This window comes from Penicillium maclennaniae (genome assembly GCF_028827695.1).
Source record: "Penicillium maclennaniae strain IBT 15551 chromosome Unknown utg000005l:1.0-2652337.0:1.0-2654196.0, whole genome shotgun sequence".
Lineage (NCBI taxonomy): Eukaryota > Fungi > Ascomycota > Eurotiomycetes > Eurotiales > Aspergillaceae > Penicillium > Penicillium maclennaniae.
The window spans coordinates 584,370-612,349 of NW_026623217.1; the positions used below are offsets into that span (position 1 = coordinate 584,370).

At 50.3% G+C, this 27,980-nt stretch overlaps 6 protein-coding genes across 6 annotated transcripts; 2 read left to right on the forward strand and 4 right to left on the reverse strand.

The window, feature by feature from the left end:
• N7477_005447 (DUF3140 domain-containing protein) lies at window positions 1-471 on the reverse strand (the record flags this gene model as incomplete). Its single annotated transcript, XM_056967110.1, has 3 exons — window positions 1-202; window positions 270-386; window positions 443-471. 3 exons carry the CDS (start codon window positions 469-471, stop codon window positions 1-3), a joined length of 348 nt encoding a protein of 115 aa, XP_056821864.1.
• Window positions 472-1,068: 597 nt separating this feature from the next.
• On the reverse strand, window positions 1,069-2,855 carry N7477_005448 (hydrogen/calcium exchanger domain-containing protein; the record flags this gene model as incomplete). The annotated part of the gene is made up of 3 exons (XM_056967111.1): window positions 1,069-1,081; window positions 1,150-1,292; window positions 1,368-2,855. 3 exons carry the CDS (start codon window positions 2,853-2,855, stop codon window positions 1,069-1,071), a joined length of 1,644 nt encoding a protein of 547 aa, XP_056821865.1.
• A 7,841-nt stretch (window positions 2,856-10,696) lies between these two features.
• Window positions 10,697-12,298, forward strand: N7477_005449 (glycoside hydrolase family 72 protein; the record flags this gene model as incomplete). Its single annotated transcript, XM_056967112.1, has 1 exon — window positions 10,697-12,298. The coding sequence occupies one exon, from the start codon at window positions 10,697-10,699 to the stop codon at window positions 12,296-12,298; it is 1,602 nt and encodes a 533-aa protein (XP_056821866.1).
• Window positions 12,299-13,412: 1,114 nt separating this feature from the next.
• Window positions 13,413-15,111, reverse strand: N7477_005450 (Major facilitator superfamily domain general substrate transporter; the record flags this gene model as incomplete). Its single annotated transcript, XM_056967113.1, has 5 exons — window positions 13,413-14,135; window positions 14,185-14,475; window positions 14,504-14,728; window positions 14,803-14,949; window positions 15,007-15,111. 5 exons carry the CDS (start codon window positions 15,109-15,111, stop codon window positions 13,413-13,415), a joined length of 1,491 nt encoding a protein of 496 aa, XP_056821867.1.
• A 1,268-nt stretch (window positions 15,112-16,379) lies between these two features.
• N7477_005451 (transcription factor domain-containing protein) lies at window positions 16,380-20,722 on the forward strand (the record flags this gene model as incomplete). The annotated part of the gene is made up of 10 exons (XM_056967114.1): window positions 16,380-16,715; window positions 16,768-16,828; window positions 16,879-17,111; window positions 17,152-17,560; window positions 17,613-17,744; window positions 17,807-17,850; window positions 18,161-18,456; window positions 18,564-18,638; window positions 18,721-19,432; window positions 19,478-20,722. The coding sequence occupies 10 exons, from the start codon at window positions 16,380-16,382 to the stop codon at window positions 20,720-20,722; spliced, it is 3,543 nt and encodes a 1,180-aa protein (XP_056821868.1).
• Window positions 20,723-21,288: 566 nt separating this feature from the next.
• Window positions 21,289-23,686, reverse strand: N7477_005452 (putative C6 transcription factor; the record flags this gene model as incomplete). The annotated part of the gene is made up of 5 exons (XM_056967115.1): window positions 21,289-22,327; window positions 22,393-22,745; window positions 22,790-23,255; window positions 23,305-23,357; window positions 23,489-23,686. 5 exons carry the CDS (start codon window positions 23,684-23,686, stop codon window positions 21,289-21,291), a joined length of 2,109 nt encoding a protein of 702 aa, XP_056821869.1.
• Between the last annotated feature and the right edge of the window lie 4,294 nt (window positions 23,687-27,980).

Consider the following 27,980-nt stretch of genomic DNA (forward strand, 5'->3'; position numbering starts at 1 on the left):
CTAGTTCTTCAAAGGGTCGTGGCCCCAGTTCTTCAGCGATTTATAGCTCTTACTGTCCGTATTCTGCTTCGCCTTCTCCTCCTGTGCAAGATGTCTCTTGCAATAAGACACCACCTTTCTCATATGTTCGAGATCCTCATCTCTGTACTTGTTCGGGTCTTTGTCGGGGTTGTGTTCGAGGATGGAGACGATTTTGCGTCCGCTGTAGTTCGCGTTTTGTTAGTGCCGAGTAGATGCGAGGAAAGGGGTGTCGGTGAGGTATGATGCACCTTTCATGACCGACTGTCTCTCCGGACTCAGCGCCCCAACCGGAGGACTGGGACTGTTCTTCTTTTAACCAGTTTCGAAGCTCGTCGGCTGTCATGTTGACGAGGTCGTTGAACTCTCTTTTCGATGGTGTTGGCGCGGGAGATTGTGGCGCTGATTGAGGTGTTTGACTTACTCGATGACTGTTTCGTTATCTTTGACCATGATTGCGATTTGATGATTTGCTCGGTCGATTAATTGAATTGGCTTGTAGTTGGATATGATACAGCCCTTGGATTGAGGGCGCATTTAACATGAGTTGAGACCGGTGAGGTGAACAACTGACGTCATGATCTCAAAACGAATTCAGAGACGCTTTCGTCTGTTGAGCTGTAGTTTCAAGTTTTCGTCTTCTTTAAGCTTCTGGGTTCTTAGATTACATCTTGCATCTGCATCTGAGCTGGTGTCCCTGTTGTTGGACACAGTCCAGTCCTGCTTTATGTCTAGACCTACGTATGTCTCTTGTATATTCTCGATCGATCCGATGAGATCGTCGGGACTTGATGCAATGATTATTGACGGAAACATTGTTAACCAGGAAGGTCAGGTGTACTGTATGATGAAAATGAGTCTTGTGCACAGGCCAATAAGGGCTACATAAGCAGGCAAAAGACTCTGTGAACAATGCGAAAAGACATTACAGCGTGACCATTTTTCAAGAAATGCGATCAAGATATAGTACACGTGGGGAATAGAAAGAAAAAGGGAAAACCCAGAAATGAGTGTGTAATAAGGTAATTTTCCGTCAACTCGCAGAGTCGATCAGTCGATGAACCTGTATCAGAGTTAGCACCCGTTCAACCGGTCGAGCATCCACGATGGGGTGATGATAGGACAACGTACCAAGCAGCCATAGCAATAATCAGATACATCATCATAAGCAAGACACCCTCAAGCCAGTGAGATTTGCCGTCAGCAATAAGATAGTTGACGAGTAAAACAGCGACAAAGAGAACGATGATTTGGAATGCGTCGAAGTTGAGAGTCTAATGTTGGTCAGTATCACGTTAACAAATGCACGAAAGCATTGGTGTAGACTCCGGGGTTCAGAATGTACGTACCATGTCCTCAACACCCATGATCCAACCAATAACAACAATCAAAGGTAGAACCAAAAGCGCAATCTGCATACTCGAGCCTACGGCGACACCGATCGCGAGGTCCATTTTGTCCTTGCAGGCAACAGTCACCGCGGTGGCGTGCTCAGCGGCATTGCCGACAATAGGGAGAAGGATCAGACCGACGAAAGTCTGGCCAATGTTACCAGTTGCCGTAAGTGCATCGATGGAATCAACCATGAACTCAGCACAAACAGCCACAAGCGTAGTCGCAATACCCAGCGTGATCAGTGCAACCGCAATTGTCAGCTGAGGCTCCTCAGGCTCGTCATCTGGATCTTGCATTTGGACCTGTTGCGCATTCTCGCCGCCCATGGATGCAGCCGACATTTTGGCGATCTGGGCAATTCCGCGATTGGCGTCTCCTTCGCCAATCCTTTGGTGGCGTTTCTCGACTTTCGGACTTGGCCGGTTGTACATGTCGACATGGGATTTCAGTTGAAAGAAAAGATAGCAGCCGTAGGTGATTAAGAGAAGGACACTGGTTCCCCGAGAGAGAGGGGCTGTGTTGTCCACGTTGGTAGCGTCAGACCATTTGTGGAAAGCAGTGGGAATGATCAAACTGCCCACAGCAAGCGCGAGCAAACTGGCTGCGGTCTGCGCGACAGTGACGTTGAAATGCTGCTCCACGCGATCGATACCACCAAAGAAGAAACACATGCCCATGACGAGCAGCAGGTTTGAAAGCATACTTCCAATCAGCGAAGTCTGCACGATTAGAACCTCCTTTTTGACCAGCGCGATAATAGCGACAATCAACTCGACCGCGTTTCCAAAGGAGGCATTCAATAATCCTCCAATCGTTTCACCAGTTCGCAGAGCAATTTCCTCAGTCGCATAACTCAGCATCGCAGCGAGCGGAATAATCGCAATGAAGTTGACGACGAAGATCGCAATCGGGTTCGCTTTCACGACATGTAGCGCAATACCGGCCGGCGCTGCCAAGATCAAGACATTGATCCACGAGTTCAAAATCGTCGCGCGTAATTGCGACGCAACGGTGAACTTGGGCGCCTCACCCTTCTCGTCATCGGGCTCCGACGGCGTCTCAGGACGCCCAAACTTGATGAAACCTCGCTTACGCGGCTGCTCAGATTCTTCATTACCGCTCGACACGTTGATCGGCTCCTGGCTTAACGTTGATGGCTCCAGACCGTTGATGTACTGATCGCTGCCCGCAGATTCGGGAGGGAAAGTGCCCGCGTGCTCGGGGCCACCAACGTCGCGCGTGAAATCACGACGGCGATCTGTGTCGTGAGAAAGATCCCCCAGGCTGCGAGAGGTGTGGTTGTTTTGTTGAAGTTCCACGTCGATGGAGCGAGTGCGCCGTGGGCGTGTGCGAAACTTCTTGAATGGATTGTGAGAGGACGGCTCGCCGTCTTCGTCGTACCAGGCTAGATTGCGGGCCTGACGACGATAAATATCTGCCATGATGTGAATATCTCTTGTTACTGCACGTGGGTTGTCGTGTAACGGGGTTTGTTTGTAGGAGACTCACGCATTATGGCAAATTAATTGGGTTGTATTATTGAAATCGAAAGGACGAACTGGATATCCATAAGAATTTGAGACAGAAAGGCAGAGGCAGAGGCAGAGGCAGGGCTCGAGATAGATGTTCTAAAGGCCGAGTCAAAGACAGTAGCCTGATCGGGCCTTCTGCGCTACTCTTGCCTCAAGACAGGGTAGACGCGTGGATCAACAACACTTACGTGGAGTCTGTTCAGTACGCCTGAACCAAATGAGTGGCAATGTGGAGAGTGAGAGAGTAATATGGATGGGCACAGCCTCAAGTGCAGCCACACAAAGCGATGAGGAAGCTTTTAGGGGCAGATGGTGTTCCCTGAATCTCAATGACGGGCCTGTAAACTCAAGGGGGGGGGGAAACCGCGGTGAAACAGGGAGTCAAGGGGCAACAAAGCAACAAAGCAACAAGGCAACAAAGCAACAAGGCAACAAAGCAACAAAGCGAATGGACAGTCCCCGATCAGAATTGAGAGGGGAACCAGAAAGGAGGGTGGAAGAGCGAGAGTGAAGTCACCGGTTTGGCCTGCATATTGTGATCTGTGACACAGCCACACTCGAACAGGGGGCGATCGAGCAATGCTGTGGAGATTGATGCTTGGCGTCTCGCGTTCATCGGGGTTGCTTGCGACGCAACCTGTTTGGCATAGATTACTCCCTTTCATACAAGCCAATTTCTTTTTTACTTGGTTTGGAAACTGTCGCGCTGGCTCCCCTCGCCATGCTCATACACTCTGAAAGAAGGATCGAGAGCGGTGCGCTGGCAACGAGATGAGCCAGCCTCGATAGGGGGAACACGAAACACGCCCAACCAAGGAAACCCCGAAACCAAGAAAACCAAGGCCACGAAGCTTCGACTTGGGTGTTTAGGTTTCTTGGCGATACTCGCCTATGCAATTCCGTGAGGTCACCTCGCATAGACAATCAGGATCACTCTGTCAACTCGGAGACGGTGGCACTGGCGTACTGTGGCACTTCGAAATGGAGGTATCTCATTGGCCACTACCCGTACAATCCGACGAACATAGAATATCCTATTCGCCAGATCAAGGTGAGCGCTTTCAGGCCCATCACATGTTGTGACAGCGCAAATGTCGTAGATGGCGGGATCATTCGTCCCAGAATGGTCGCCATCTGGACGAGAGTCGGGTATTCAAGCCATACGTGGGTGGCTTGGGTCGATGGGTGTGGGACGGGAGTGGCCGATCGCTGCCTCAGGTGCGCCGAAGGGGCGGTGTCCAGCGTCCAGAAGGGGGAATGCGCATCCACGGTCGGTGAGGAAGTCCTTCACGGCAATCTTTCGTGCGACTCTTTCATGCGACACGAGTAATTTGATAGCCTAGACGCCGTATGAATTTCTTCCTGTGGTGGATGAGTAAGTCCTGTGCTAAGCGCCCATCATCAGAGCGCTGCTCTTTCAGAGTCTGTCAGACGTCAAGGCTAGATTGCAAAAGGGCAGCCTGGAAGAAAGAGGAAGAGATTGGGGGGGGGGCCTACCATAGCGCTCGCCTTATAAGGCTGAAAGCCAGAAGCTTGGTCTCCAACGGATTCGACATTGGCCCCCCCCCTGACCTGCGCGCCTTGTTTACCCGGGCTTTGGTGGGTTATTGTTGCTGCCTGCTGCTTCTATATTTAGTGTGGTTATGTCTTTCACCCCTTCCTTGATGCTATCATGCTTCACTTATGCATTTGTTGAGTTTGGACGAAAATAAGGTCTTTGGAATTTTTCTCGATTTTTGGATATACACCAGACCGCTACTTCTGGGCAGCGACCGAGAATGCTCTACCACGGGGAAATACGAGGGACTTGACCAGAGGTTAAATGTAGATTTTTCTCACCGTCCGCGGAGCTTCAAGCTGGAGGAATCTCGGCCACCACCAACGCATGAAAGCGTTGACCGGGGATAACTGTGAACAGTAATGCCTCACTGACACGGGAGCGACGAATTTCTGACATTCCGCTTCTATCGAAGTGATCAGGGCACACCTGAGATGAGTAGACCTTGTTGTTGTCGTGGGATGTGCACTCCTCGAGGCGGCCTCGAGCTTTGGCCTTGCACCAATGCCCATGTGCGAAGATCTTATAGTCTTGTGGCACGCCCGACCACTTTCAGACATCCTCTTGTTCCTATCAGATTCCGATTATTTAATCATTCTCGGCCTTCGTTTCCTTCCATACTTCAACATTCTCACGAGAGCTCCAATTTCACCTTTTCTTGATTCTGTCCAAGATGTCTCACATCTACTCATCTTTTGCTTGTATTTTTGCATTTCTAGCCGTTGACTCATGAGCGCAAATTCCAAACGATATTCTACCTTTACTGGGAAGCGTTTCTGTCGATCAGATTGCCGATCGCGAGAACTGCCATTGGCACGTAGTCTGTTCTGGATCCTGGTCGGTAAAGAGTTGGACCGACAATGAGGTGCAGCCCAATACAAAGCACATGACTCTAGTGTGTCTGTGGTGGGACTTCACTTTTGAAAGTGAACGTTGAAATTTCGTCCGGGGCAACAGAGTAGTGAATGAGCAGACTGATTTGAAGGTTAGTTTGCCCATGGTGATGGTTCAAAGGGAGAATCTGAAGCACCCAGGGCTACATTGCCTTTTGAAACTGTAATAAGCCGTAAAACCACGCAGATGGTAGCCCGAGTATGCTAAACAGTGAAGGAAGCCAAACACGTCGCTCTAGCCAGCTATTGGTGATTTTCATATCTTTGGCTCGAGGGCAGCTGCCGTACATTTGACTTGCACATATAGGTTATTCATAGCTCAATTTGATGGTTGTACTATTGCCTGAATAATATGAGATAATGCATCCTCACAGGGACGTATATATTATAGAATATAGGGCGATCCTTTGATGACGTGATTCTTATGAAGCCCGGTTTGCCAAGATCAGAAAGACGCAGTGGTCATAGAGATATGCCTGTACCGGGAACGAAGGCCTCCAAAACGGAAATCTTCCAAGAGTGAAGGCTCGCAGAGGGAAAGTTCCCAGACTGCAAACACGCCCCTCCCAATTGGGAATAGTAGGGTTCCTCACGTATACACTTCTCTCCCTTCCCTTCTTTCCAATTTTTTTTCTTCCTTCTTTTGTTCTTTCTTTGGGGATTCATCCCCCTCTCCTTTCTCCGTGCATCATTCGGAAGTGGTCCAGCCCTGGCCCCGTTTTGTTACCAACGGAAAAAACCGATCCCCACACTGCTTGCAGTGTTACCAGCTTGTATGCCTACGGCAGATGGTATTGGGTCTTTATCCGCTTTGCCCTACTGCATATCACGTTTACTCGGAAGAAGATGACGGTGCGTGGATCTCGAAAGCCTTTGGGCGACTAGAGACTGTGTTGCTTGACTTCTGGGAGAGTGACGGAAGCTTGATCTCGAAAGTCGGGATTGACTAGTACGAGTATCGGTCCTGCTTGACGAACTCGAATAACGGCGCAGCATGGGAAGGTTGACCAGTTCAGTTTGACCTCTGTACGCAAATGAAGGGGTTTGAGTCTACATACCCGAAGGTCACGGAGAGGAGACATGAGAGTTCCCATGATATTTTTGTCTTCGGAGCTTGACCTCTGGGCTTGCTCACGCCGACTGATTTTATTGGTGTCATATCTGTGGCACTCAGTACTGAATTTCGGTCTGATACGCTTCATTTTTTTTTCATCACTTGGCCGGCTTTGTCTGTCCATTTGGAGAAGAGAATTATGATCTCTAGGTTACGGTTGCTACTTGGGCTGTATCCAGCGACAGAGCCACAAGAAAGCGACTTTGATGCCGAAAATGTAGAGCAGGAAGGATGTCCTAGCGATGCACAGCTAAGAAGCGAGGTGTCTCAGCAAGTGCCAGCAGGTAGATCTGCCAATATCTCCAGAATAGATTTCACGAAAGGAAGTACCACCTGAGCAAACCACCGTGTAGCGCTGCTGGGGGACAATTGTGACGCGTCGATTGGCGGCAAGTGGGCGACAAGAGTCCGTATTACTAAAAATGTAGATAGTCGCTTGGTATATTCAGAGCCATCAGAAGGGGAACGACGATGTGAGGCAGCGGGAGTATCAAGAGATGTGCATCGAGGTGCGGACGTCGGAACGTCTACCGAAGACGACAATGGACGAGGTAAGTGCGGAAAGACTGATATCGATAGCTCACAAAGTATATCTTCGAGAGGGTGCAAGCCACTGCACACAAGTGAAGGGTGCAAATGAGCGCGAGGTGCTTGTTATTGTTGGGTGTTTCCGGATTCAGCAGAAATGACGCTAATCGGAAGTTGAGTGACGAAGCGATGTGAAGTACCAATATAATGTAGTGAGCCAGATTAGCCTTGTAATGCAATAAAATACAAATTGAAGAGCTGAGGGGGTGGAGAATACAGTTGGAATTGATAGTGGGATACCAAGAAGGATGCAGAAGTTGCAGGCGGAGAAGGTCCTCGAAACTTGCCAACAAGACAACTGTTCGGACATAGAATAGACAGCACAATTACCTGCTATCGGAGAGTCATAAATTGCATGAGCAATGGGAGTGCTGTGATCTTGACAGAATTGATCCAAAGTCGTGGCCAGAGGGGCTTTGTGAACTTGTGTCAAGGTCGCATACATTTGTTCAAGGTGTATATTTCGCGAATTAGCGGGAAAAGTCGAGAACATGACCAACCACGAATATCACTTTCTAGGCCCAGGAAAAAAGAGGTGTATTGACGTTTAGTTCGTGTTACTTATTTCTTTCCTGCAGATGGGTTGTCCGAAGCTCTTGTCTGCTAGTCCAAGGCTGGCAACTCCTCATGGCCCACCCCATAACGTCAATAAGGACATAGGTAGAAGCACGTCCATGATAACGCGCATGCGACGTGAACAGAGTACCTACCTTTGAAGAGAGGTGGAGCAGATCTCGCTTTGGACACTGATCTATCACGACCTTACCCACGAATGACTTCCTTCAGCTCCCACTCCATTGAGGGCCGTCGCGAGCATCTCATCCGTCTGTCCTCCATCTCAGCTGCGCAATACCATAGGGTCCTTAGAAGGCGTAAAATTTATCGCCTTGTAGCAACCTTCTAGTTGAGCACTTCAATCGCGAGGGCCGAGCCTTCAAGAGAAAGCCGACTTTTCCACCGTTCGGAGTCACATTTTGACTTGGTCACCCTGTAGCGAAGCGTCTCTGTTTTAAGACCTCTAACGCATCTGTTTCAATTCCCACTCCAGACGTAAGAAGATTATAGATATCACCAAGGCTAAAGATCATACAAGCCAAGGAATTAATTGACCAAGCTTACTGGGCCAAAGCTTGGAATTAAAGCCAAGCATGCTGGCCGAACCTTGGAATGAAGGCCAAGCCTCTAGCCAAGCTTCCACTCAACTTGAATCGACGACATGTATCACATTAATTATGTGTCTTAGTCTCATCGATAGCAGAAGTTGCACGAAAAGTTCTCTCTCAACATATCGAGCTGATATGGATAAGATATGGTTAGTCAAAATTTGTGCCGTTCACACTACTACCATCACCATACCAAAGTAAAGCGCAGTAAAGACCTATTCTTCGCCTCTATATCCTCTAATCCCTGGCGTCATCCCCTATACGTACATCAACCTTTCCATGCAGACAATACGTCATGTACAAAAACCCTACGATGATTCTCTTTTGAAAAAGGGGACATCGAATACATTCCCCTATCTGAACCCACATTCGCCCCCCGATGACTGCCCTCCCGCTCACCTCTGATAATCACTCGCAAGGGCCATCACATTGTAATGAAGAAAGAAAAAGAAGAGTTCCAATATGACAAAGTGTCAGAATATAGCCAGCTTTCACAAACTGATTACATTTGACTGCATGCAAATGAACACTGATGAACCGCACTTGATCATACTTTATCGCCTACATCTGACCATGACTACCACTATTGATTGGAAATATCCTCTGCTGCCTCCATCTCTCCCGCGCTCGTCAAAAAAAAAAAATCTTCCCCACCCCCAAAACAAAACCATAAATAAGCAGGTTGACTTAATTGCTAGTCTCATCGTATTGGATAGAAGTATTTGGACGAGAAGCCTTGATGACATTTTTATAGCTCTTGATCCCCTGTGGTAACATCCATGGACGAGCGCGCTAAAAGCCGTCGGCTTGATACAGCATGTTCCGTGCCATTTCCCACGCCCCAGGCTTCAAACACATGCACTAAAAAGCTTGATCGTAAAACCGGAGCACATCTCTTCCACCTTCAACTTTGTGGCTGTCCGAACCAGAGGGGTTCGTGCTTTGAGTCTCCATCGATATGCGCGACTGCCCCATCCGGCCCGCTTTGATAATCAGGGGTCGTAACACGGGACGGTGATCGTCCAAGGACCACGAATTACGCGAGAGATCGCGTCGACATCGATGGGATAAAATGCTCGCTCCGATCTCATTAAGTGTTATATTCCTCAGAGTGATGGGGTATGCCGGGACTCGAATTGTAATTAATCTGGTGTGCCGTCTTGCGGTTCAGGTCTAGACGTGAGACTGGTCCCGGCCCCACAAGCAATAACTCTCAGGACCAGTTTTGCTTCTCATTTCGATGGTTGTTAGTGGCTGATCAGCGAAAATTCAGGGACGTTTTGTCTTTTTGGGCCGACTAGGACCAAATTACGGGGTTTCGGGGTGGTCAAGAATAGAAAGTGTCTGCCTGTGGGATAAGTTCCGAACTGACGTAGATTGGAATGAGACACGCCACATGATTCGAGCCCGCCCTGGAGAGTGAACAAGCCGGTGGCTAGTCTCTGTAGAAAGGTACGGATAACGGAGCTATGGAAGGTGGCCTAAGCACGGACGCGACACAGGTCTTACTGAGGCGAAAAAGCCAGCTTTTGGTGACAGCTGGGACTGAGGACTGAGTGGGACAAAAATAGGAACCATCAAATAATGCCCGAAATTCCAAACGACATCATGGGCAACACAGATCGCCCTTGGCGAGACAAGCTTTTTGTTGCAGCGAACGGGGATGGAAACGGGACGATCTGATGAGTCTCGTATTGCTAGAGACCAGGCGACCATATTCCTGAGAAACTTTTGTTTTGGTGTACTGTACATTGGTTGTTTTCTCCGCGAGCAACCAAGTGTGGACTCACAGTCCTGGCCAGTCAGGGTCCAGCGTCACTCGCTATCTCCTGCTTGCTGACCATGCGACCCAAGGTGGGGAACACTAGATCCATGGATGGAAAACTAGCAAGCACTAAAGTGGAATCGCTTGTCTCAGGGGGGGACCACTAAAGCCGCTAAAGGGCCGCTAACAAGGAAGGGTCACAGAGGGGTCGAGCAGGCTCATTGGCGCTAGGGACTCCCTGCTCCACAGGGGACCGAAACAGTGGACTCGGTTGGCCCGCGAAGAAACCAATCGATATTGCAACTCGAGTCTCACATTTTGCGCGGGATCGGCTGGGTTGAATTGCCTCTGACGGGACACTCCAGTGATGTACGCACCCACCGGCGCAGCCCGCTTGATGATGTGTCGTTGGGTCGTGCCATTTGAGGTGGTTGGAGAGGAGTGGGCAAAGGGAAAGGGAAAGGGTACATGGCTGTCCAGCGTCATCGCGCGCATCCCCGAAGTACCCGACCCCCCTTTGTAATCTAATCCACTCTTGCTATTATTATTCTCCTGTCCTCCCCAAAACACAGTCTCCCTCTTTTCTTCCTTCATCGCCTTCGATCGTTTATACCAGTCATTCATTCCTTCCATTCGTTTCCTCACGCTCGCTTGAGCCTCATAGCTCACAATGAAATACTCCGTTCTTGCTGGCCTGTCCCTTCTGGGATCGGCTATGGCTACTGTGCCCGCCATCGAAATCAAGGGCAAGAAGTTCTTCTATTCCAACAATGGCACTGAATTCTACATCCGCGGTGTCGCCTACCAGGCCGACTACTCGGGCCGTAACGGTGGCTCCAGCACCCAAGACTACGTCGACCCTCTGGCTGATGTGGAGAGCTGCAAGCGCGACATCCCCTACCTGGTTGGTCTCCGAACCAATGTCGTCCGCACTTACGCCGTGAACCCCAACTCCAGCCACGACGAGTGCATGAACGCACTCGCCGACGCCGGTATCTACGTTATCACTGATCTGTCTTCGCCCTCCGAGTCCATTGTCCAGACCGACCCCTCGTGGAACGCCGACCTGTTCACTCGCTACTCTCAGGTCGTCGATGCCTTCGCCAAGTACCCCAATGTCATCGGTTTCTTCGCCGGTAACGAGGTCGCCAACATGGTCAACAACACCAACTCCATGGCCTACGTCAAGGCCGCCGTCCGTGACATGAAGGCCTACATCAAGCAGAAGAACTACCGTTCTTCCCTCGCAATCGGTTACGCTACCGATGATGATGCCACTGTCCGTGCCAACATCGCTGACTACCTCGTCTGCGACGACGCCAGTGACTCCATCGACATGTTCGGCTACAACATCTACGAGTGGTGCGGTGACTCGTCCTTCAAGACCTCTGGCTACGAAGCGCGCACCGATGAGTTCAGGAACTACCCCGTCCCGGCCTTCTTCTCTGAATACGGCTGCAACCAGCCCAGCCCGCGTAAATTCACCGACGTCCCCGTCCTTTTCGGTCCCCAAATGGACGACGTCTGGTCCGGTGGTATCGTCTACATGTACTTCGACACCTCCAACAACTTCGGCCTTGTCTCCACCTCTGGAAACTCTGTCTCCACCCTCGAGGACTATTCCTACCTCTCCAAGCAGATGGCCTCCGTCAGCCCCTCCGGAGTCAACTCCGCCAGCTACTCCGTCAGCACCACAGTCGGTCAGGCCTGCCCCACTGTCGGTTCCGACTGGCTCGCCGCTAGCAAGCTCCCCCCTGCGCCTAACGCTGACCTTTGCGAGTGCATGTACAACACCCTTGACTGTGTTCCCGTCGACGACATCACCGACAAGCAGTACACCAACACCTTCTCCTACCTCGGAGGCAAGGAGGGTGTCCTTGATGGCATTACTGGAAACGCTACCGAGGGTGTCTACGGCGCTTACTCCATGTGTAACAAGAACCAGCGTCTGGCCTGGGCCATGAACCGCTACTACCAGCTCCAGGGCTCGTCTGACGATGCATGTGGCTTCTCTGGTGCCGGACAGAAGGTCTCTGGTAAGTCCGCTTCTGGCTCTTGCTCTTCCCTGATGAAGGCGGCTGGTACCGCGGGAACTGGTTCCGTTTCTGGTAGCCTTGCGGCTTCCACCGGTGGCTCTTCCGCTGCTACCTCTACTTCCAAGGGAGCTGCTGCGGGTCTTACTGGACCTAAGGCTGTCTTCGTTGGTGGATGGCATGCTGGTGCGTACCTGGTTGCCGCTGTGGCCTCCGGTGCGTTTATGATTATGCTGTAAGCTGGTATAGGGTGTTCTGTACTGGTCAAATTCTTTTTCGTGTATGGTGTCTTAACTTTGGCTTGCTGGAGGCTACCTTGAGTGCTGAAGCGTGCCTTTTTCTTGTATTCGTCCTCTTTGGAACTGGAATTGTTCATATATAATCTTGGTCCTGATCAGCAGGTGTTCTTTTTGTTAAAAGCTTTTCGTTGTAGCTGTAGCAAGTTGTGCTTTTTAGCCCAGTACTGATACAAGAACGACTTGTGCCATTACTTTTTCCGTATTTGTCCAAGAATTTGAGAATATTGTCTTCACATCATTTCCTTCTCAGTGGCTGCTTTCTTTACTTATTGCCTGGTACAAGCTTTTTACTCATGCGCAAGCTAAGCTCATTGAATCCGTAGGCCTTAGACAACACAACCTGGAAACTGGCGTCTTCAGATTACGCAACTTGTCCGCCAAGACTGCGTGTTACATGTGGGCTAGGCTAGATCGTGGCAGGAACGGTGTCCCAATTCACATAGAGAAAGCCGTGATGTCTCTCTTTGAAAGCGTCTCTAGTGCGTGGAGGTAAGCTTCTTGATGTCCCTTGCAAACACAATTCGATGGTCTTTGACAGAAATCACTCGAATAATGAAATTTATTCGGGCAATAATGTATCCATAGGCTTTCGTTGAAACTAAGCCGTTCTCATTTCATGTATACCAAACCTTCTGTTCTCTGAAGCTTCTGTTCCCTGAAGGGGAGTCTGCTTGGATGGAACGTTCTGAAGGCATGGGGCCGTACTTGAGTGGAAATCTCAGGAGATAAAATCGAGCTCTGACATCCAAAGTTTACAGTATTCTTACCATAATTGAATGCTTGGCTATGAGACGGTTTTCTTAGAGAGAAAAATGGGGGACAGAGAAGCCAAAAAAGCGGCGGTATCAAACATGCGGGGTTTCAGCTGCCAAGATGAATGGCCTCCACGAGCTTATATTTAGTCGACTCAGAATATCTGCATTGCCCCTGTCGCATTGAAGGAAGCATTCGAGCTTCATGGTTCAGGCAATGATGATGTGATTAAAATTGAAGTGGTAATATTAATAACGTGTACATGTGCAGCAGTCTGAAGAGCAAACGAATCTACCACTCCTCACTCGATCAGCTTCTCTCCTTCCTCACTGGAAGCCAAGCTAGCGAACTGTATTCTTCGGATAGCATGGCCCTTCCACATAAGAAGCATGACGAAGAAGAAAGAGAACACAGCAAAGAAGGCCATCATACCGTACACCCAGCCCACGTCCACGGCCGCGACCCAGGGGTTGATATAGAAAGTGATGGTCAGCCCGTAGACGATGCGGTATGCACCGATCACGATACCCGCCTCAGCAGGATACTTAGTGAAGGATTCAACAACGTAATTTACAGTGACTGGGACGCTGGACAAAGATCCAATGGTAACAAGGAACACAGCCAATGCGAGGATCATGTAGTGTAGGTGGTACTGCAAGGCTGCGCCAAAGATTCCAAGACCAATTGGGTTGATGATGAGACTTGGGAGCCAGAGGACGTGAAGGCGATACTCGGGCTTCCATGCTCCATTGTTGAACCGTCGCGCCAGAGCGAGCGGAATGCGGTCATTTAATTCGTGCCCGAAGAAGAACGCGATTATGATACCGATCCAATGGCAGAATGTGAATGCGGCGTTTTGCTTGAGCGTGAAGCCATAGCCGCCTTTTGCGGCGGGTTTCTGAAGCCAGACGGGTGTCAAGGCGTTGACGCCGACGTAGAATCCAAATGAGATCAGAGTGAAAATGCCCATGATCATAGTCACTGGACAAATGCCGATGAGGAAAGGTGTCACACCAATCTTGGCCTGGAAGTCATGTTAAAGATGCCTCAATCATAAAGAGGTGAAGACGCACAGTTTCTTTCCAAGTAGTCGGCAACACAACACTGTGTCCGAAGAAGAAAGTCGCAGAACGATTCGCCAAAAGTCCTCGCGGAATCTCGGGATTATTTTCCAGACATCTGCGATCGAAGCCAGTTTCCTCAAGGAGCAAGAAACAGCAAATGAGCGTGAAACCCAGGAGTCCAACGGTCCACCAGAACTCCACGGGAAAGAAAGCATTCGCCGAGATAAAGCCGGAGAAAGTTGGTCCCGCAATAGTGCCGAACAAAAAAGCCATATGCAGAGCCGTGAATGCCCGACCACGCTGATGCAGGAAAAAAAAGATCAGTGACAATGCGCGGGCCAAGCACCGTTGGAACAGCGCCGAAGAAGCCCGCGAATAGTCGCGACATGATATAGGGAATGTAGTCATCCGAGTGGGTCATGACAGCCCCCCAGACTTGGCAGACGAGTGTGCATAGAATACACCAGAAAATGACGGAGCTGCGGCCCAGAAGGTGAGAGATGGGAGCGAAGAAGAATGGACCAGCGGCCATGCCGGCCAAGGCGGCGGAGTTCTATACAGTGTTAGACGTGTTCACACAGGACATTCAGAATCTAAGTCGAAGAGGGGAATTTGACCTCCACGTACAGCGTAGGACTCTTGTATCTTGGATTTGCCGTACAGCTTCTCCTGGTCTGCGAGATTGAGCTGTCCCGACAGCGGCGCAATTGCGCCAGAGAACGATGCTAGACATAGCACAGAGAGAATGACATATTTCCGCCTCAAGGTCCAGTTCTAGTTTAGTAGTTAGTTTTTACTCAGCAAGGCCCATTCTCAAGACTGGGGAGATACCAAGGGGTCTCGAGGGTGAGTACTAGGGTGGGGGATCAAGACGAGGTGATCGTGCTCATCATGTTGAGCAGACGTCTCGGAGTCTGAGCCCTTTTTCACGTCCATGATTACCCGCGTCACTATGCACCGAGCAGCGTGAGCCTAGGGGGAGGGGCGGACTTCATGAGGGTCCATATCCCTTTTTATTTACTGAGGCTAGAATACGAAGAATTCAGGTCTTGGCGGGCTCGCTTTGTTTTGCTGCCGAGCACCTCATTGGACGCGTCAGCTTCAGCTACCACTAGATCGCTTTGTTTCACCCGTTCTTTTTTATTTACGAGGTTTGTCTGGATACGAAGCTTGGCTAAAAATCTTGGCCACGGATGAGGCTGAAAGCTTGTCGAAAATCGTGTTTTATGTTAAAAATTCGTCTACAACGGGAGAGTGTAACATGTGCACGTATGCAAGATCCACGGTTCAGGTTTGCTACCCTTTCTGGTGTGGGGTAGTTAAAGAGCCTAAAGGTATCGTGGTCTAGACTGTCTAGATAGCGCCTGCGGTTATTGAGGCCCAAATCTTCGAGCATGACGCCCTGTGGCCTTTTCAACAACAACTTTTCCGTCAGGAAGTGTTGCCGAGCCAAGAAAACCGATCTTGCTGTCACCGCAACTCCACTACGAAAAAAACCAGACCCACACCCGGTGACAGGTTCAAAAGACCGAGCTGCATGACTCTTTGCATGAAGAGACGATTCAATCGGGCTAGGTCATGATTGATGAGCATCCTTATCTTCCAGGCATGCAACTTGAATCAGAGGAGGAATTGCAAAGCCTTACTTAGCAGCTGAAGGACTATGGAAGCTTCACCGATGGGCTTCTGCTGGAGGCTCATGAACCCGAACCCATCATTCACATAAATCTGGGACCGCCTAGGGAACAGCTCAATAGACTGCGCTTCAACAATCTCAATCACTATACACATCACGAAGCGTCCAATTCGATGTCAACGGCAATCTCCCAGCGGAAGTGGGTCGCTGATAGCATTCGGCAACAGAAACAAGACGCCGAGGGGCCCGAAATACAAGAATGCCCGATCTGCATGAAATTTGTGAAAGTTTCCAATTAACATTCTCAACAAAGGAGAGAAGGACGCCATGATACGTACGACCATATCTTAATTTAAAATATTTTATTATCATGTTATCATCAAACGCAAACCTGGCGCAACCAGACCTCGAATGTCAAAAAGCAGAGCCGCAACTCGACTCTCCCCCCGACTCGGACACAGACTTAGACTCAATTTCACCCACAAAGCCACAGCCACAGCCGCAGCCACAGAACGGCTACGCCCTTCCGACATGGCGCAAATGTCTCATCTTGTTCATCGTGAGCTGGATGACTCTGGCGGTCACATTCTCAAGTACTTCTCTTCTGCCCGCGACCTCCGCGATCGCAACCGATTTCTCGACTTCTAAGGAGATTCTTAATGTCATCAACGCCGGCGTTTTAATTGCAATGGGCCTTTCGTCGTTTATCTGGGGCCCTGTCACAAGTGTCTTCGGGCGCAGAGCTGCGTATAACGCGGCTATTATTGTTCTGTGTGGTTGTTCAGCTGGAACGGCAGCTTCGATCGATTTGAATATGTTTATTGCAATGCGTTTGCTGAGTGGCTTCACGGGGACTTTCTTTATGGTTGCAGGGCAGACTATTATTGCGGATATCTTTAAGCCAGTGAGTGTCTCCTTTGGTTATGATTCGGGTTCAAGAGACTGATATTATGTAGACTGTGCGTGGTACTGCGGTTGGATTCATGATGGTGGGTTCTGTCAGTGGACCGGCTATTGGTATGGTTTTATCTATTGCCATCTAGACGATTTTAAATTGACAGCTTTAGGCCCTTGCATTGGTGGAATCATCGTCACATTTGCCCAATGGCGCATCATCTACTGGCTGCAGTTTGGCATGACTGCCCTCGGCCTAGCACTTTCTTTCTTTTTCCTGCCAACAATCAACAACAAAAAAGAAGTGGAAACAGCAACTCAAACTCGCTCGATCCGGTCGGTCTTGAGCATGTTCAACCCTCTTCGCATTTTCCGGCCCTTAATCTATCCAAACATTTTCCTCTGCGTGAGTTTCCGGCCATGAGGCTACCTTGATGATAATCAAGCTAACGAGAGCAGCATTTAACCTGCGGTCTTCTCGCAACATTCCAATATGCAATCCTCACGTCCGCCAGCTCAATATTCAACCCGCGCTTCAACCTGACCACTCCCCTAGTCAGTGGTCTATTCTACCTTTCCCCAGAATGGGCTTCCTCATCGGAAGTGTTTTGGGCGGTAAACTTTCAGACCGTGCGGTGAAAAAATGGATTATCAGACGACATGGTGTGCGTCTTCCTCAAGATCGCCTAAACAGCGGGCTTATCACTCTATTTGTTGTGCTCCCTGGCGCAACTTTGATCTATGCATGGACACTTGAGGAAGAAGTGGGTGGTATGCCTGTTCCGGTTATCGCTGCTTTCTTCGCTGGTATAGGGTTGTTAGGCACGTTCAATGGGTTGAACACATATTCAGCCGGTAAGTTGCCCCTCATACTTTGCGGGCCTATACATTTGCTGATGATATATAGAGGTGATGCCGCATATCCGTTCCGAGGTGGTCAGCGGCAAATACCTTGTTCAGTATATCTTTGCTGCTGCGGCGACTGCTGCTGTGGAGCCATTGATCAACTCGATTGGCGTTGGTTGGACATTTACGATTTGTGAGTTTTCAAGTTCCTCGCCACCGATTTGATGATCAGACGGCTTCTAACACGGTTTTCAGGTGTTTTCTTCGCCTTGACTGGTGGTGTCTTTGTCTTCATGATTGTAAGATGGGGACTTGATATGCAGCGCTGGGTGGAAGAAAAGTTTGGCATTGATGCAAAAGCCTGATGATCATGACAATACCCTACGTTGAGTGTTGGCTCTCTCCTTTCTATTACCGCATATATGAAGCATCATAGAGTTACAGGACATAGACATGATTGATAATCTGATTTGAACCTTGGTCAATGGTAGTGTATCCTTCAAGCTAAAGTGATATAAAAGTGTGAAGAGTGACTCAACGCAGTGGACGAAGTAACTTGTAGATCAAAGATCTAGAGTCCCTAACGTGGTATCACAATCCTCAAATAAGAACATTAGTCATAAAGAGATCGATATGACTGGTGTAGCCGTGCACCAAATTCTGGTTGGTCAAAACGCCGACGGCGATGCAACATTCGGCCGACTTCGCCGAGCACTCGGCAAGACGTTACGACCGCCGAGCGCTTCTCGAAGGTCTTCAGTTTCCAAATCTCCCCTCACTTCACAACTGACCAATCCAGACAAATGCAGTGACCGTGACACCATGACACGAGGTATAGGGCTGAAGCGTTGTTCTATTTTCTCCGACGACGAAAGCGATCGGCAACAAAGGAGGAAGTTCGTCGCGTGCGTTGCACCTTGTCTCTACGTCTCCACCCCGGGCTGACCCCGAACTACAGCTGCCAAAGATGCCATGCGCATAAGATTAAATGCTCCGGTGACCTACCGTGTAGCAAGTGTCGGTCCGTAGGATGCGCTGATGAGTGCGCTTATGCCCTGAGGGACCGCCAGGTCAAGGTTAGCGAAAAGTATGATCAACCCAGACGCCCTAGCATGCACTTTGAACATGCGCCGGCTCGTCAATAGGAGATCGGCGCTGATATTCTCTAGATATCTCGATCAACTACTTGCAGAGAATCGGCGCTTGAAGGATCAGTCGGTCGCCTCGGCCGACGCGGCCGAAGCCATGGAACCTGCAAATACAGAACGGCATGTCAACATCCTCACATTGAGAAAATTAGGGACTAACAAGACGTACAGAGGTCTATCCCGTGCAGATGCACCAGATGTAACAAGCATCCAAAATCCAATCATCGGTGATCGAGCCTGGTTTCATCGCTACGATGCATCCTCGCCGCCAATCTACATCGGCGAAGCAGCTTGCTCGGCCTTTGCAACACGATTCCGGCGCTTTCTCACTGGGAATAATTCCACGGCTCATATCACTCGAACGCAATGGGAGCGTGAAGAAACTATAGCTGCGGCAGCCAATGAAGCCGATGCTCAGTGGCCTAGCCTGCACCATGCACGCCTACTGGTGCGCATTGCCATCCACCAGATCGGATACTTGTACCACCTCATGATGCGAAAATCAACACTCGAAAAACTTGAAGAAATATACCAAAATGAAGCCTTTGACTGCACAGCCAATAAATGCAAATTCTTCGCCCTCTTCGCCTTCGGACAAGCATACTCCATTCGCTCCGAACCAAGGTCCGGATCCCGCGTGCCAGGAACCGCATACTTCGCTCGAGCAATGAGCCTAGTCCAATTCCTTCCCGAGCGAACAAGCATAACCCACCTAGAAACTCTCCTCCTCCTAGTAAGCTGCCCAACCCGATGATGCTTCACATCCTTACCATTACAGTCCCTCTTCTCTTACTACCTCAACCGGCGCCACTCAGCCTACGTCCTCATCAGCAACGCAATGCGCATGGGCCTAACAATAGGTCTAAACCACAACATCCCAGAAAGCCAACTCATCGACCCCATCGAACGCCAACACCGAATAGAAATCTGGTGGACAATCTACATCTTCGACCGAATGTGGGGCTCAAAAATGGGCCTGCCCATGCAAATCCTAGACGAAGACATTCACGTCGACATGCCAAAAACCATATCTCCAACGTGGCGCCACGACGAAGAACTCTCTGATACAGCGTACATGACCGCCAACATCAAACTAGCCCGCATAGTCGGCGAAACAATCACAAAACTCTACAGCCGGCGCAAATACCAAGAAACATTCCTCCAGCGCGTGCAGAAACTTCTCAAGTCATTAAAGAACTGGGTCGAAACATTACCCGAAAGTCTCCGTCTGAACATGGAAGATCTGGAATCCTCCAAGAAACCAATCGTCTCTCTACATATGGCATTTAATCAATGCGTCATCCTAACAACAAGACCAACCCTTCTCCACCTCCTCATCACGCTTCGCAAAGACCCGAAGAATGTAAGCGTATCCAAGGACTCGGTCTCGAAACCGGTCCTCACGCTAAGCGAAGCTTGTATTCACGCAGCGAGACATTCCCATAGTATGATCCTCACGCGCTGGATCAACGGTACAATGCCTACATTCGGCTACTTCCACGCCCATTACCTCTTTTCATCGGCGCTTATACTCGCAATGTCTTCGTTTGTGCCGATTGGCAATGCATCCGACATGTCCGGGTTTGACTCTGCTTTGGACCTCCTGCGCTCGATGACGGAAAATGGAAATCTCGCTGCGGCGGAATTTTATCATAATCTTGAGCAGGTCAAGGTGTGTTTGGATGCGTATCGGGATGTGAGAAGCAAGGGGAATGAAGTTTCTATTCAGCCTGTGACTTCAGTGCCAGTACCGGTGTCTGGGTCCGGGCTGGGGTCGACGTTGCCGGTGCAGGGGATATTGCCGGTTATGCCGGAGAGTCGTGATGTGATGGGCGGGGGTGGACAGGGCATGGAGTATGCGGTGCAGAAGGAGACGATGGTTGGGTATACGACTGAGATGGCCTTCTTGGAGCCTACGATGCAGGATTTTCTTGCGCAGTCGGATATTGATCTTGGGCTGTTGCATCCTGTTGATACGTTTCTGAACGAGGCGGAGAATCTTTATACGTGTCATGAATTGTAGTTTCGTGTTTGTGAGACGCCAGGGGAGAACGGTTTCATCAAATTTATATTTCATTCTAGGGATCTTGTCATTATTTTTCGCATAATTATTTTATTGCGGGTTCGTGAGTAGATCGTGGCAGGCATTAGTTGGATCGGCATAGCATGAATCATTTGAGTTATTGAAAGGCAGGTGGCCGGATTAGCCTGGTTTACTTTGGGTATCTTTTTGGGGGACAAGATGGTATGGAATCCAAGTTGGCTGAATCGATTAGAAGCTTGGGAAATCCAGGAAATCGAGATAACAGGGTAGACGTGTGGTGAGTCCAAACGAGATTTACCAAGATGTCCGCTGGTGGACGCCGGAGATGAACCTCAGCGTTCAGTCGCAGAAACACCGAAGTGTAAGCAGCAATCCAAGTCGAATGCAAGGAATTGTGAGGCAGCATCCTTGGATGGAAGTATAAGAGAGAAAGGTAAGCAAGGTGATAAATACGATTCAGCACGAAGCATTCGTGTCAGCGAGAACATCAAATAGGCATTTGACGGCGGTCAGCGGACCAAAGGTATGTTAGTAAAGCGATTCAATCAGAAATCAACGTCCATGGCGAATCTGAAGCCATGCGTGGAAATAATATCCCTACAGACTACCCAGGCTCGCTCCGAGGATGCATCTTTGGTAGACATCTCGCGTAGCCACCGAAGAGCCTTCTGGATTTTCTTCGCAAGAGCAACAGCCTCAGAAGTCCCCGGCTGTGTTCGTGTGAAGAGTTCAATCAGAAGAATCGTAGTGGACTGCATGACATAGTGCAAGACACACCACCAAGGTGAGACGCCATAGAGCCAAGATGCATCAACACGGTCGGGAAGAAGATCAAGCATTTGAGAGGCGACTCGCACGCACATGGCAGCCATCTTGTCACAAGTTGATCCCAATGGCCCGCTGGCGGGTACGTTTGTGAGCCGGCGGAGACAAGGCTGGGAGATGACGAGCTTTGTGGTGTAGAATCGGAAGGCAAGACTAGCGCGTTGGCGAATGAAAGGTCGAGAGGCATCTAGTTCGGTGAAGGCGAATTCTGGAGGGAGGTGGGCGAGCCAATTGTCGGCGTGATTGTTGAGGGACATGATCGCCGTTTCCATCTCCAGCCAGGATCGCCTCGCAGCACCGGGGGCGTATAAAGCCTCGATGGCCTGCCGCATGAGGAACGCAAGGTCTACTGCATAGAGGAAGTACAGCGAGACGTTGGGTGTAACTTGCTCTGATCCATGGGTGGCGGGAGTCCGGTCGGTTGAGACGTTGGCGAACCCAGACGAAGTGTCACGCGAGGGTAGAAGTGAGCTCATGAGGTAATTGCGGACGCCCTGGTGGGCGATGAGTTGTACGACTTGCTCGTTCAGGAACTCCTCCTCTTTGTAGGGGAGTGGAAGGGGAGTAGTGCAGAACACCTCGTCGGAGCTGGGCGGACGCCCGGTCATCACGCATAGGACTGTGTCCAACATGAATAACGCCCACCACACACGGTACCGTGTCTCCTTGGATAAGTGAGCAACACTATGGCTGTCATTCCTCAAATTGAGACCCATCGCCACCGCTGATCGAATTGCAATACCAATAATTCGCCATGACCTAGGGGAAAAAAAAAGTCGTTAATCAAATGCTGCGACTGCCGAGTCGAGCTCTTCAAGACATACCGATTGACCTGGCCAGTGGAAAGGAGGTAAAAAGCAGCTAGTCCTTCGACCTGCACCTGCTGCAGATTGGGATGATCCAGCAGGGCCACGTTGCCAAGACTTAATCGCCAAGCTCGCGCGAAGAACAATAGGTCCGCACCAGTATTCACCAGGGGCTGACTATCTGCAAGCAAAGAGTATTTCGACGCGATCGCAAAGATCAAGTTCAGAACTGCCAGCCACCTCTTCCCAGGACGCACATTCGCACTGGAATAGAATGACTGGTATTGGCTTTGGAAAATTGTCTTGCCAACGACGGGAAAGGCAGGATGCACGGCTTCAAAGTAGGTATCAACGAGCGCGTTAGCAAGTTCCTGTGGAGGTCGGTGTGTGGGATCCACGTTGACAAGGCGGAGACTTCGCGGTCGTCTTGGAAGTAGTTCAGGGATGAAATGGATGGTCGATCGGAGGTATCGCTGGCAGGAGTTGCACTGTCTTGGTCGAGGTCTCGCTTGAGTCTGTACAGCCATACCATCTCCGAATGCTCGCCCACGAAACCCATAGCCTGGATCTTTTCATCGCGGTTGAAATCCTCCTCGGTGTGATCAATCGTAATCATGGGATAGCCCGTAGCTCCCAGCTCCGAGCCTGCACAAGTATTCTGATCATTCTTGGGCGTAAAATTAGGGACGAGTTCGGTCAAAATGGGAAGGAATGCTCCTCGGGGACTTAAGAGAAGCATCCGGGGTGTGGACTTACCCTGACTAATGGGCCCCCCTAGTGTCTGATCAACATGTTGGGCCGATGAAGGATCCAACCTCGGGTACAGCTCTCTCAGTAAAGTCTCATATGTGTTGACTTGTGTGGTAAGATCCTCCAACTGCCTAAACGCGGATTAGAGAAGTGGCCAAATTGATCTACGCGACCACGCACTTGAGCAATTTCTCGCGTTTCCGGTCGCCATAGGAGCACGGTATGTCTGCATCCTGGCATCGCTGACAAGCGGGGCGGTGCCCGCTGCATTTAGCCTTTTGTTCTCGACAGTTCTCGCACGCCCGACTAACCCGACCGCTGGTAGGGGTCCAGGAACTCAGGTAGGTGGACCGGGGATAGGAACTTTCGCGTTCCCATGTCGGTTGCCGGTACTTTGAGGATCATCGCGTCCGGGAAATCGATCGGTATTGGCAGGAAGGCCAGGAGATGGGTGTGAATATCCTGAGACAGCCCAGTCGTGGTGGAAGGTCGCCGATTCGTTCTCCGAAAGATCTGAAGCGCCCTCGGGAAGCAACGGGCGGACAGGGAAATTCTCACTCATCGTGCGAACGAACGACCTCGAAGGTACACTTCGTGGGGAAAGACACATGGGGAACGCTTTTCGAGCCTAGCGGATTTGACAAGCCCTAACGAGGGGCTGAAACCGCGCATATCAGGGTTTTTTTTTTTATTTTCAATCCGATCGATGGTGGACGCCGGTATTCCGGGCACGCTGGCGGCATACAGTCCCAGACTCGAACATGCTGCTAGCAACAGGAGTTCGCCCTCCAAAATAGGGTTGGGGCCCGCGGGACGGTGAGCTGTGGTATGCTGGATGTGAGAGCCGCGCTGTTTTGCCACCCCAAATATCTGCCGTTGTCCCCAACACCGAAAAGTGGCATCCACAAATCTCGTATTTTTTGGGTGAGAATTGTCGAGTATTGGCGGGTTTTATGCCCCCCGGCTTCAGAAATACCGCAATACCAGGCAATGTGTCTACACGACCTCGTGCATGTGTCCAGTTGGGGTAACTCTGTGACGAATTGGCCCACCCATCTTGTCTGTATTACAGAGCTATTGATGTAAATGTGTGTTCCTGACCAGGTTATCGTAGTTCTCGGGATTTGTGCGAGGCAGAAGTGGCTCTCCGTAAGGTTTCTCTGCCCACTTGCTTAGAAGAGCTTATTTCCCAGTTTTGTAGCGTTTCTCGTCTGTCTGTGCAGGCCCTCATCATGCATGTGCCGAAGTTGTCGTAGATTCCACAGGCTTGATGTGAGCCGGCTCAGGGCTAGACTTGCCTTGACTCGGATGAGCAGGGTCTCACTGGGCATGATTCTCTTCAACCCACGCGAGGTTTCATGGGAATCCCCCAGTCCGTGAGCACAGCCGATTTCCGGGTGGATCGGTGGTTTGTCTAGCTCCAGGATGGCATGCACAGAGGGAGCTCTGCACTTCCCCTTGGGATTAGGGTGGCCGTAATTTGACACGACAACTCGGACCTTGCTCCTTGGATAAAGGTTCACGATGCTCTGGGGACGTAACAACGTTGGTCTTTTTGGGCTGAATGTCGTCTCATGACCTCCCTCACTCCGCACGCCGAGCCCTCCTGTCCTCTGCAACGATGCGTTTTCGTGGAGGCCCCATCCGAATCACGATGAGCAACCGTTTTCGAGGGACGAACGAAGCCGACACAAGTACCGAATACTGAATGCCATCGATAGTTCAAGCGGCGAGTCTACTCAACAAGCAGACTGGATGGGTTACAGATTTTTTGAGGATACAAACTGGTAATCTGATTAGGAGAGGACAGTGGCACAGCCATCGTACCTAAGCATGTCGAGGCTATGACAGTCGACAGTGCCCAGCGATTCATTTTGGCGACGGTGCTTGATGGCGCAGAGAAGTTTCGACAGCGGCAAGCTTTGAGATCTAGGGACCAGGACACAACACTAGTCGGAACCTCAGCCGGTGACGCGTGTGCTTGAGTCCAATCAGTAAGTCAGCCAAAACCTAGGGTTACTAGTCACCCCTTTGAAACTGATCGATATGGCCTCAAGATCCTCCAACCGTTCATCGACCTCGCATTACGCCCGAGTAGTCACCACAATCTGCACGACGACGGCCAGAAAGACCACCGCACGACGAGCAGCACAAAGGGGGCAGGGCCTTTTCGAGAAGCATACAATTGACACAGTGAATGACCCATTCGCATACTCTGGACGAGTAGAAGCAAGATCGGATGCTTCTTCGGGCCGCTTAGGTCCTCTGGTCAGCGAAATGCAATATCGAAATGCAATATTAAGCATCCTCAACGGCTATCACAAGCACCGAGCCAGCGTCCCATCCGAACCTCCAATCGACCAATACCAAAATATCCGAAGTCGGGGCATCATGACAGCGAAAGAATATGGACGAAATGGGACCTGATGATAGGAGGCGGTGGTGGTCCCCGGGGTTGTAACACCGAGTCTTCACTGAAGGCTACCACAAGGGGTGAACAACAGGCTTTGGCCGATGACGAGCTGCCTCTTTGAATGCAAGTCTCGCGCAATTGAGGCACAATGTCATTACAGCCTCGAATAGTGATGTTTACCAATGCTGCCAAGGCGTGCGTTGCTCACGCAATGCTGCAGACTCCTCCAGTATGCATGACGATCCGGTGAGTCGATTACCTGAGGTGAAAGTCCTGTTGTGACATAATTCGCATAGAATAATGAGAAAGCTGAGCGAGCTGAGGTAGATGGAAAGATGTGCAAAGCCGCTGTGGTTGGAAAATCAAATGCCATGGGACTGCAATCGCAATGCCCAGTTATGATTTGTGAACATATCCACAAATGCTGCATTAGGGTTTTTAGCTGCAATTATTTGCCACTTGAGCCTCATTTGGCAGAAATGGTAGCAAAGCACATTGCCACCGATTGTAGTGGCTTGCTCAATTTTGGTGGCATCTATCCAGGCGTGAGACGTCACAACCAGAACACGATTTCGGAGTGAAAGGAGTAACAACCATACAGAGACGGAAAGATTGAATTTCCTGCGCTTTGGATACCATGGAAGTCGAAATTGTTTTTCATCATGCCGGGTTGGGCCACTCTCTCGCCTCTTCCTACAGATGTGGCGAGATAATTGGCCAATATTCTAGGCAGAGTGGGACGGAGAGCAAAAGCCGCATGTATTGCCTCCCGAGTAGCCATACTCAGGTAGCTGGCAAGCGCCATATTCGCAAACATCCGCAAAAATTTGGCATGATGGCGCTGGGATTCGTCGGCGTCGCAGGAACTTGGCCGTCGATCAGATCGCGCGTTCTTTGCAACTTGACCAAAGGCTCAGCAAAATTCTCCGGCCCTCAAGTCACGAGTTTAAACCACGTCGGCCTCAATGGCTCAAACTTTTGTCCAGATATTCGCCCCGATACATCTCACAAGGCTCATGGGTCACCCTTAACAGGAAAGAGCTCGGTTGAGTGCGACCGGGTGAATCCATAGCTTTAGGTGATACAAAGAGCTCGAATCCTGCGACAAAAGCGCAAACTTGGGACAGCTTGCGAAGGGGAGCAAAGAAGAAGTGTCCACCATGCCCCGCAGAAGACAAGCAACAGAGCAGACGGCAAAGGGAGCGAATTGAGAACGGGAAAGAGAGTGAGTTTCCCAGTGGGCTCCGGGATGTAGTTGGGTCGCCGCCCGGAAAAGGAATCCGATTAACCTTCAGAGGCTCATAGGCTGCTCGCATACCGAGATGCTAGGACTGTCTCTTTGCTGGAGTCCCAAAGAGGAATCCTTTTGTTTTCACCTTGGCATTTAGGGATGTCCGTGGCTCTCGCGCTGTTTTCAAGTATTTCGGGGGAGTGGTGGGGGGGGGGAGGGCAGCGCTGGAAGCTCACTGCGGGTTACTTCGCCCGCCTGTCTTGAGGGGCGCACGGAAGCCCCCTGTGAATTAACAATCCGCAGATATGGAAACATACCTAGGTAGACACCGAGGGTTTCCTCAAGGACCGGGTTCTCTATATTCTGCTAATTCGGGGTCACTTTGCAAGTCTCGAGAGGCAGGAACAATGGATTGGAATGTGTGGTCTCGCTTGCTTCGTCCGCTGGTGGCAACGCGGGCCGCTAGCAGGGGCATAGCCAACAGCTCGCCGTGGTGAAATCCACAGTATGGTCTTGCTATAGTCGAGAGACTGGTGTGTTCCCAAGAATGCCTACTCGATCTCTCGTCAACTAACACTATCACTCGCACTCTGAGTCTCCTAAACCCTAGCCTCGGCCCCCGTCATTCTAGACTGCACATCACCCCGAGGTATCATCCCCGGCCACTCTGGACGCTCTGCGAGTAACATACGCCTCGCCGATTGCACAAATTCCGTCTGGTTAGATTGATTTCCAACCTTGCCCGTCAGCTGTGTCTCTTTCCGTGGTTCTATGCAGGCGAATCTACATGTGCGGCTGCATCTAGCCAAATGCAGAGTAGGCTTAGTTTACGAAATGTTCACCCGTTCCCTGCCCCGAAGATTACCCATCGCTTAAAAGCGGCATGAAGGCATCTTTCGAATCCCTTCTTTTTGTTCTTCTTCTAGGTTGATCAACCCGAAAGATCTTTGAACAATGCAAATTAAAATAAAATTCCTGAAGTTCCATTCTAGATCGCGCACGATGGTGTATGGGTCGTATGTACGTTGAACGTAGCAAAACCGGCGATGCCAAATAGGGTAAACGGTTCCTCTCGTCAAGGTGAATGGTCGCCTGAGGCATAATGCTCTCTGCATATTGCACGTGATTCTTATCTTATCGCTTGCACTGGATCCGTTCCTACTGCGAATGCTCTGAAGAAGCTCTCAACTTCCCTATGTCTATGTACGGAGG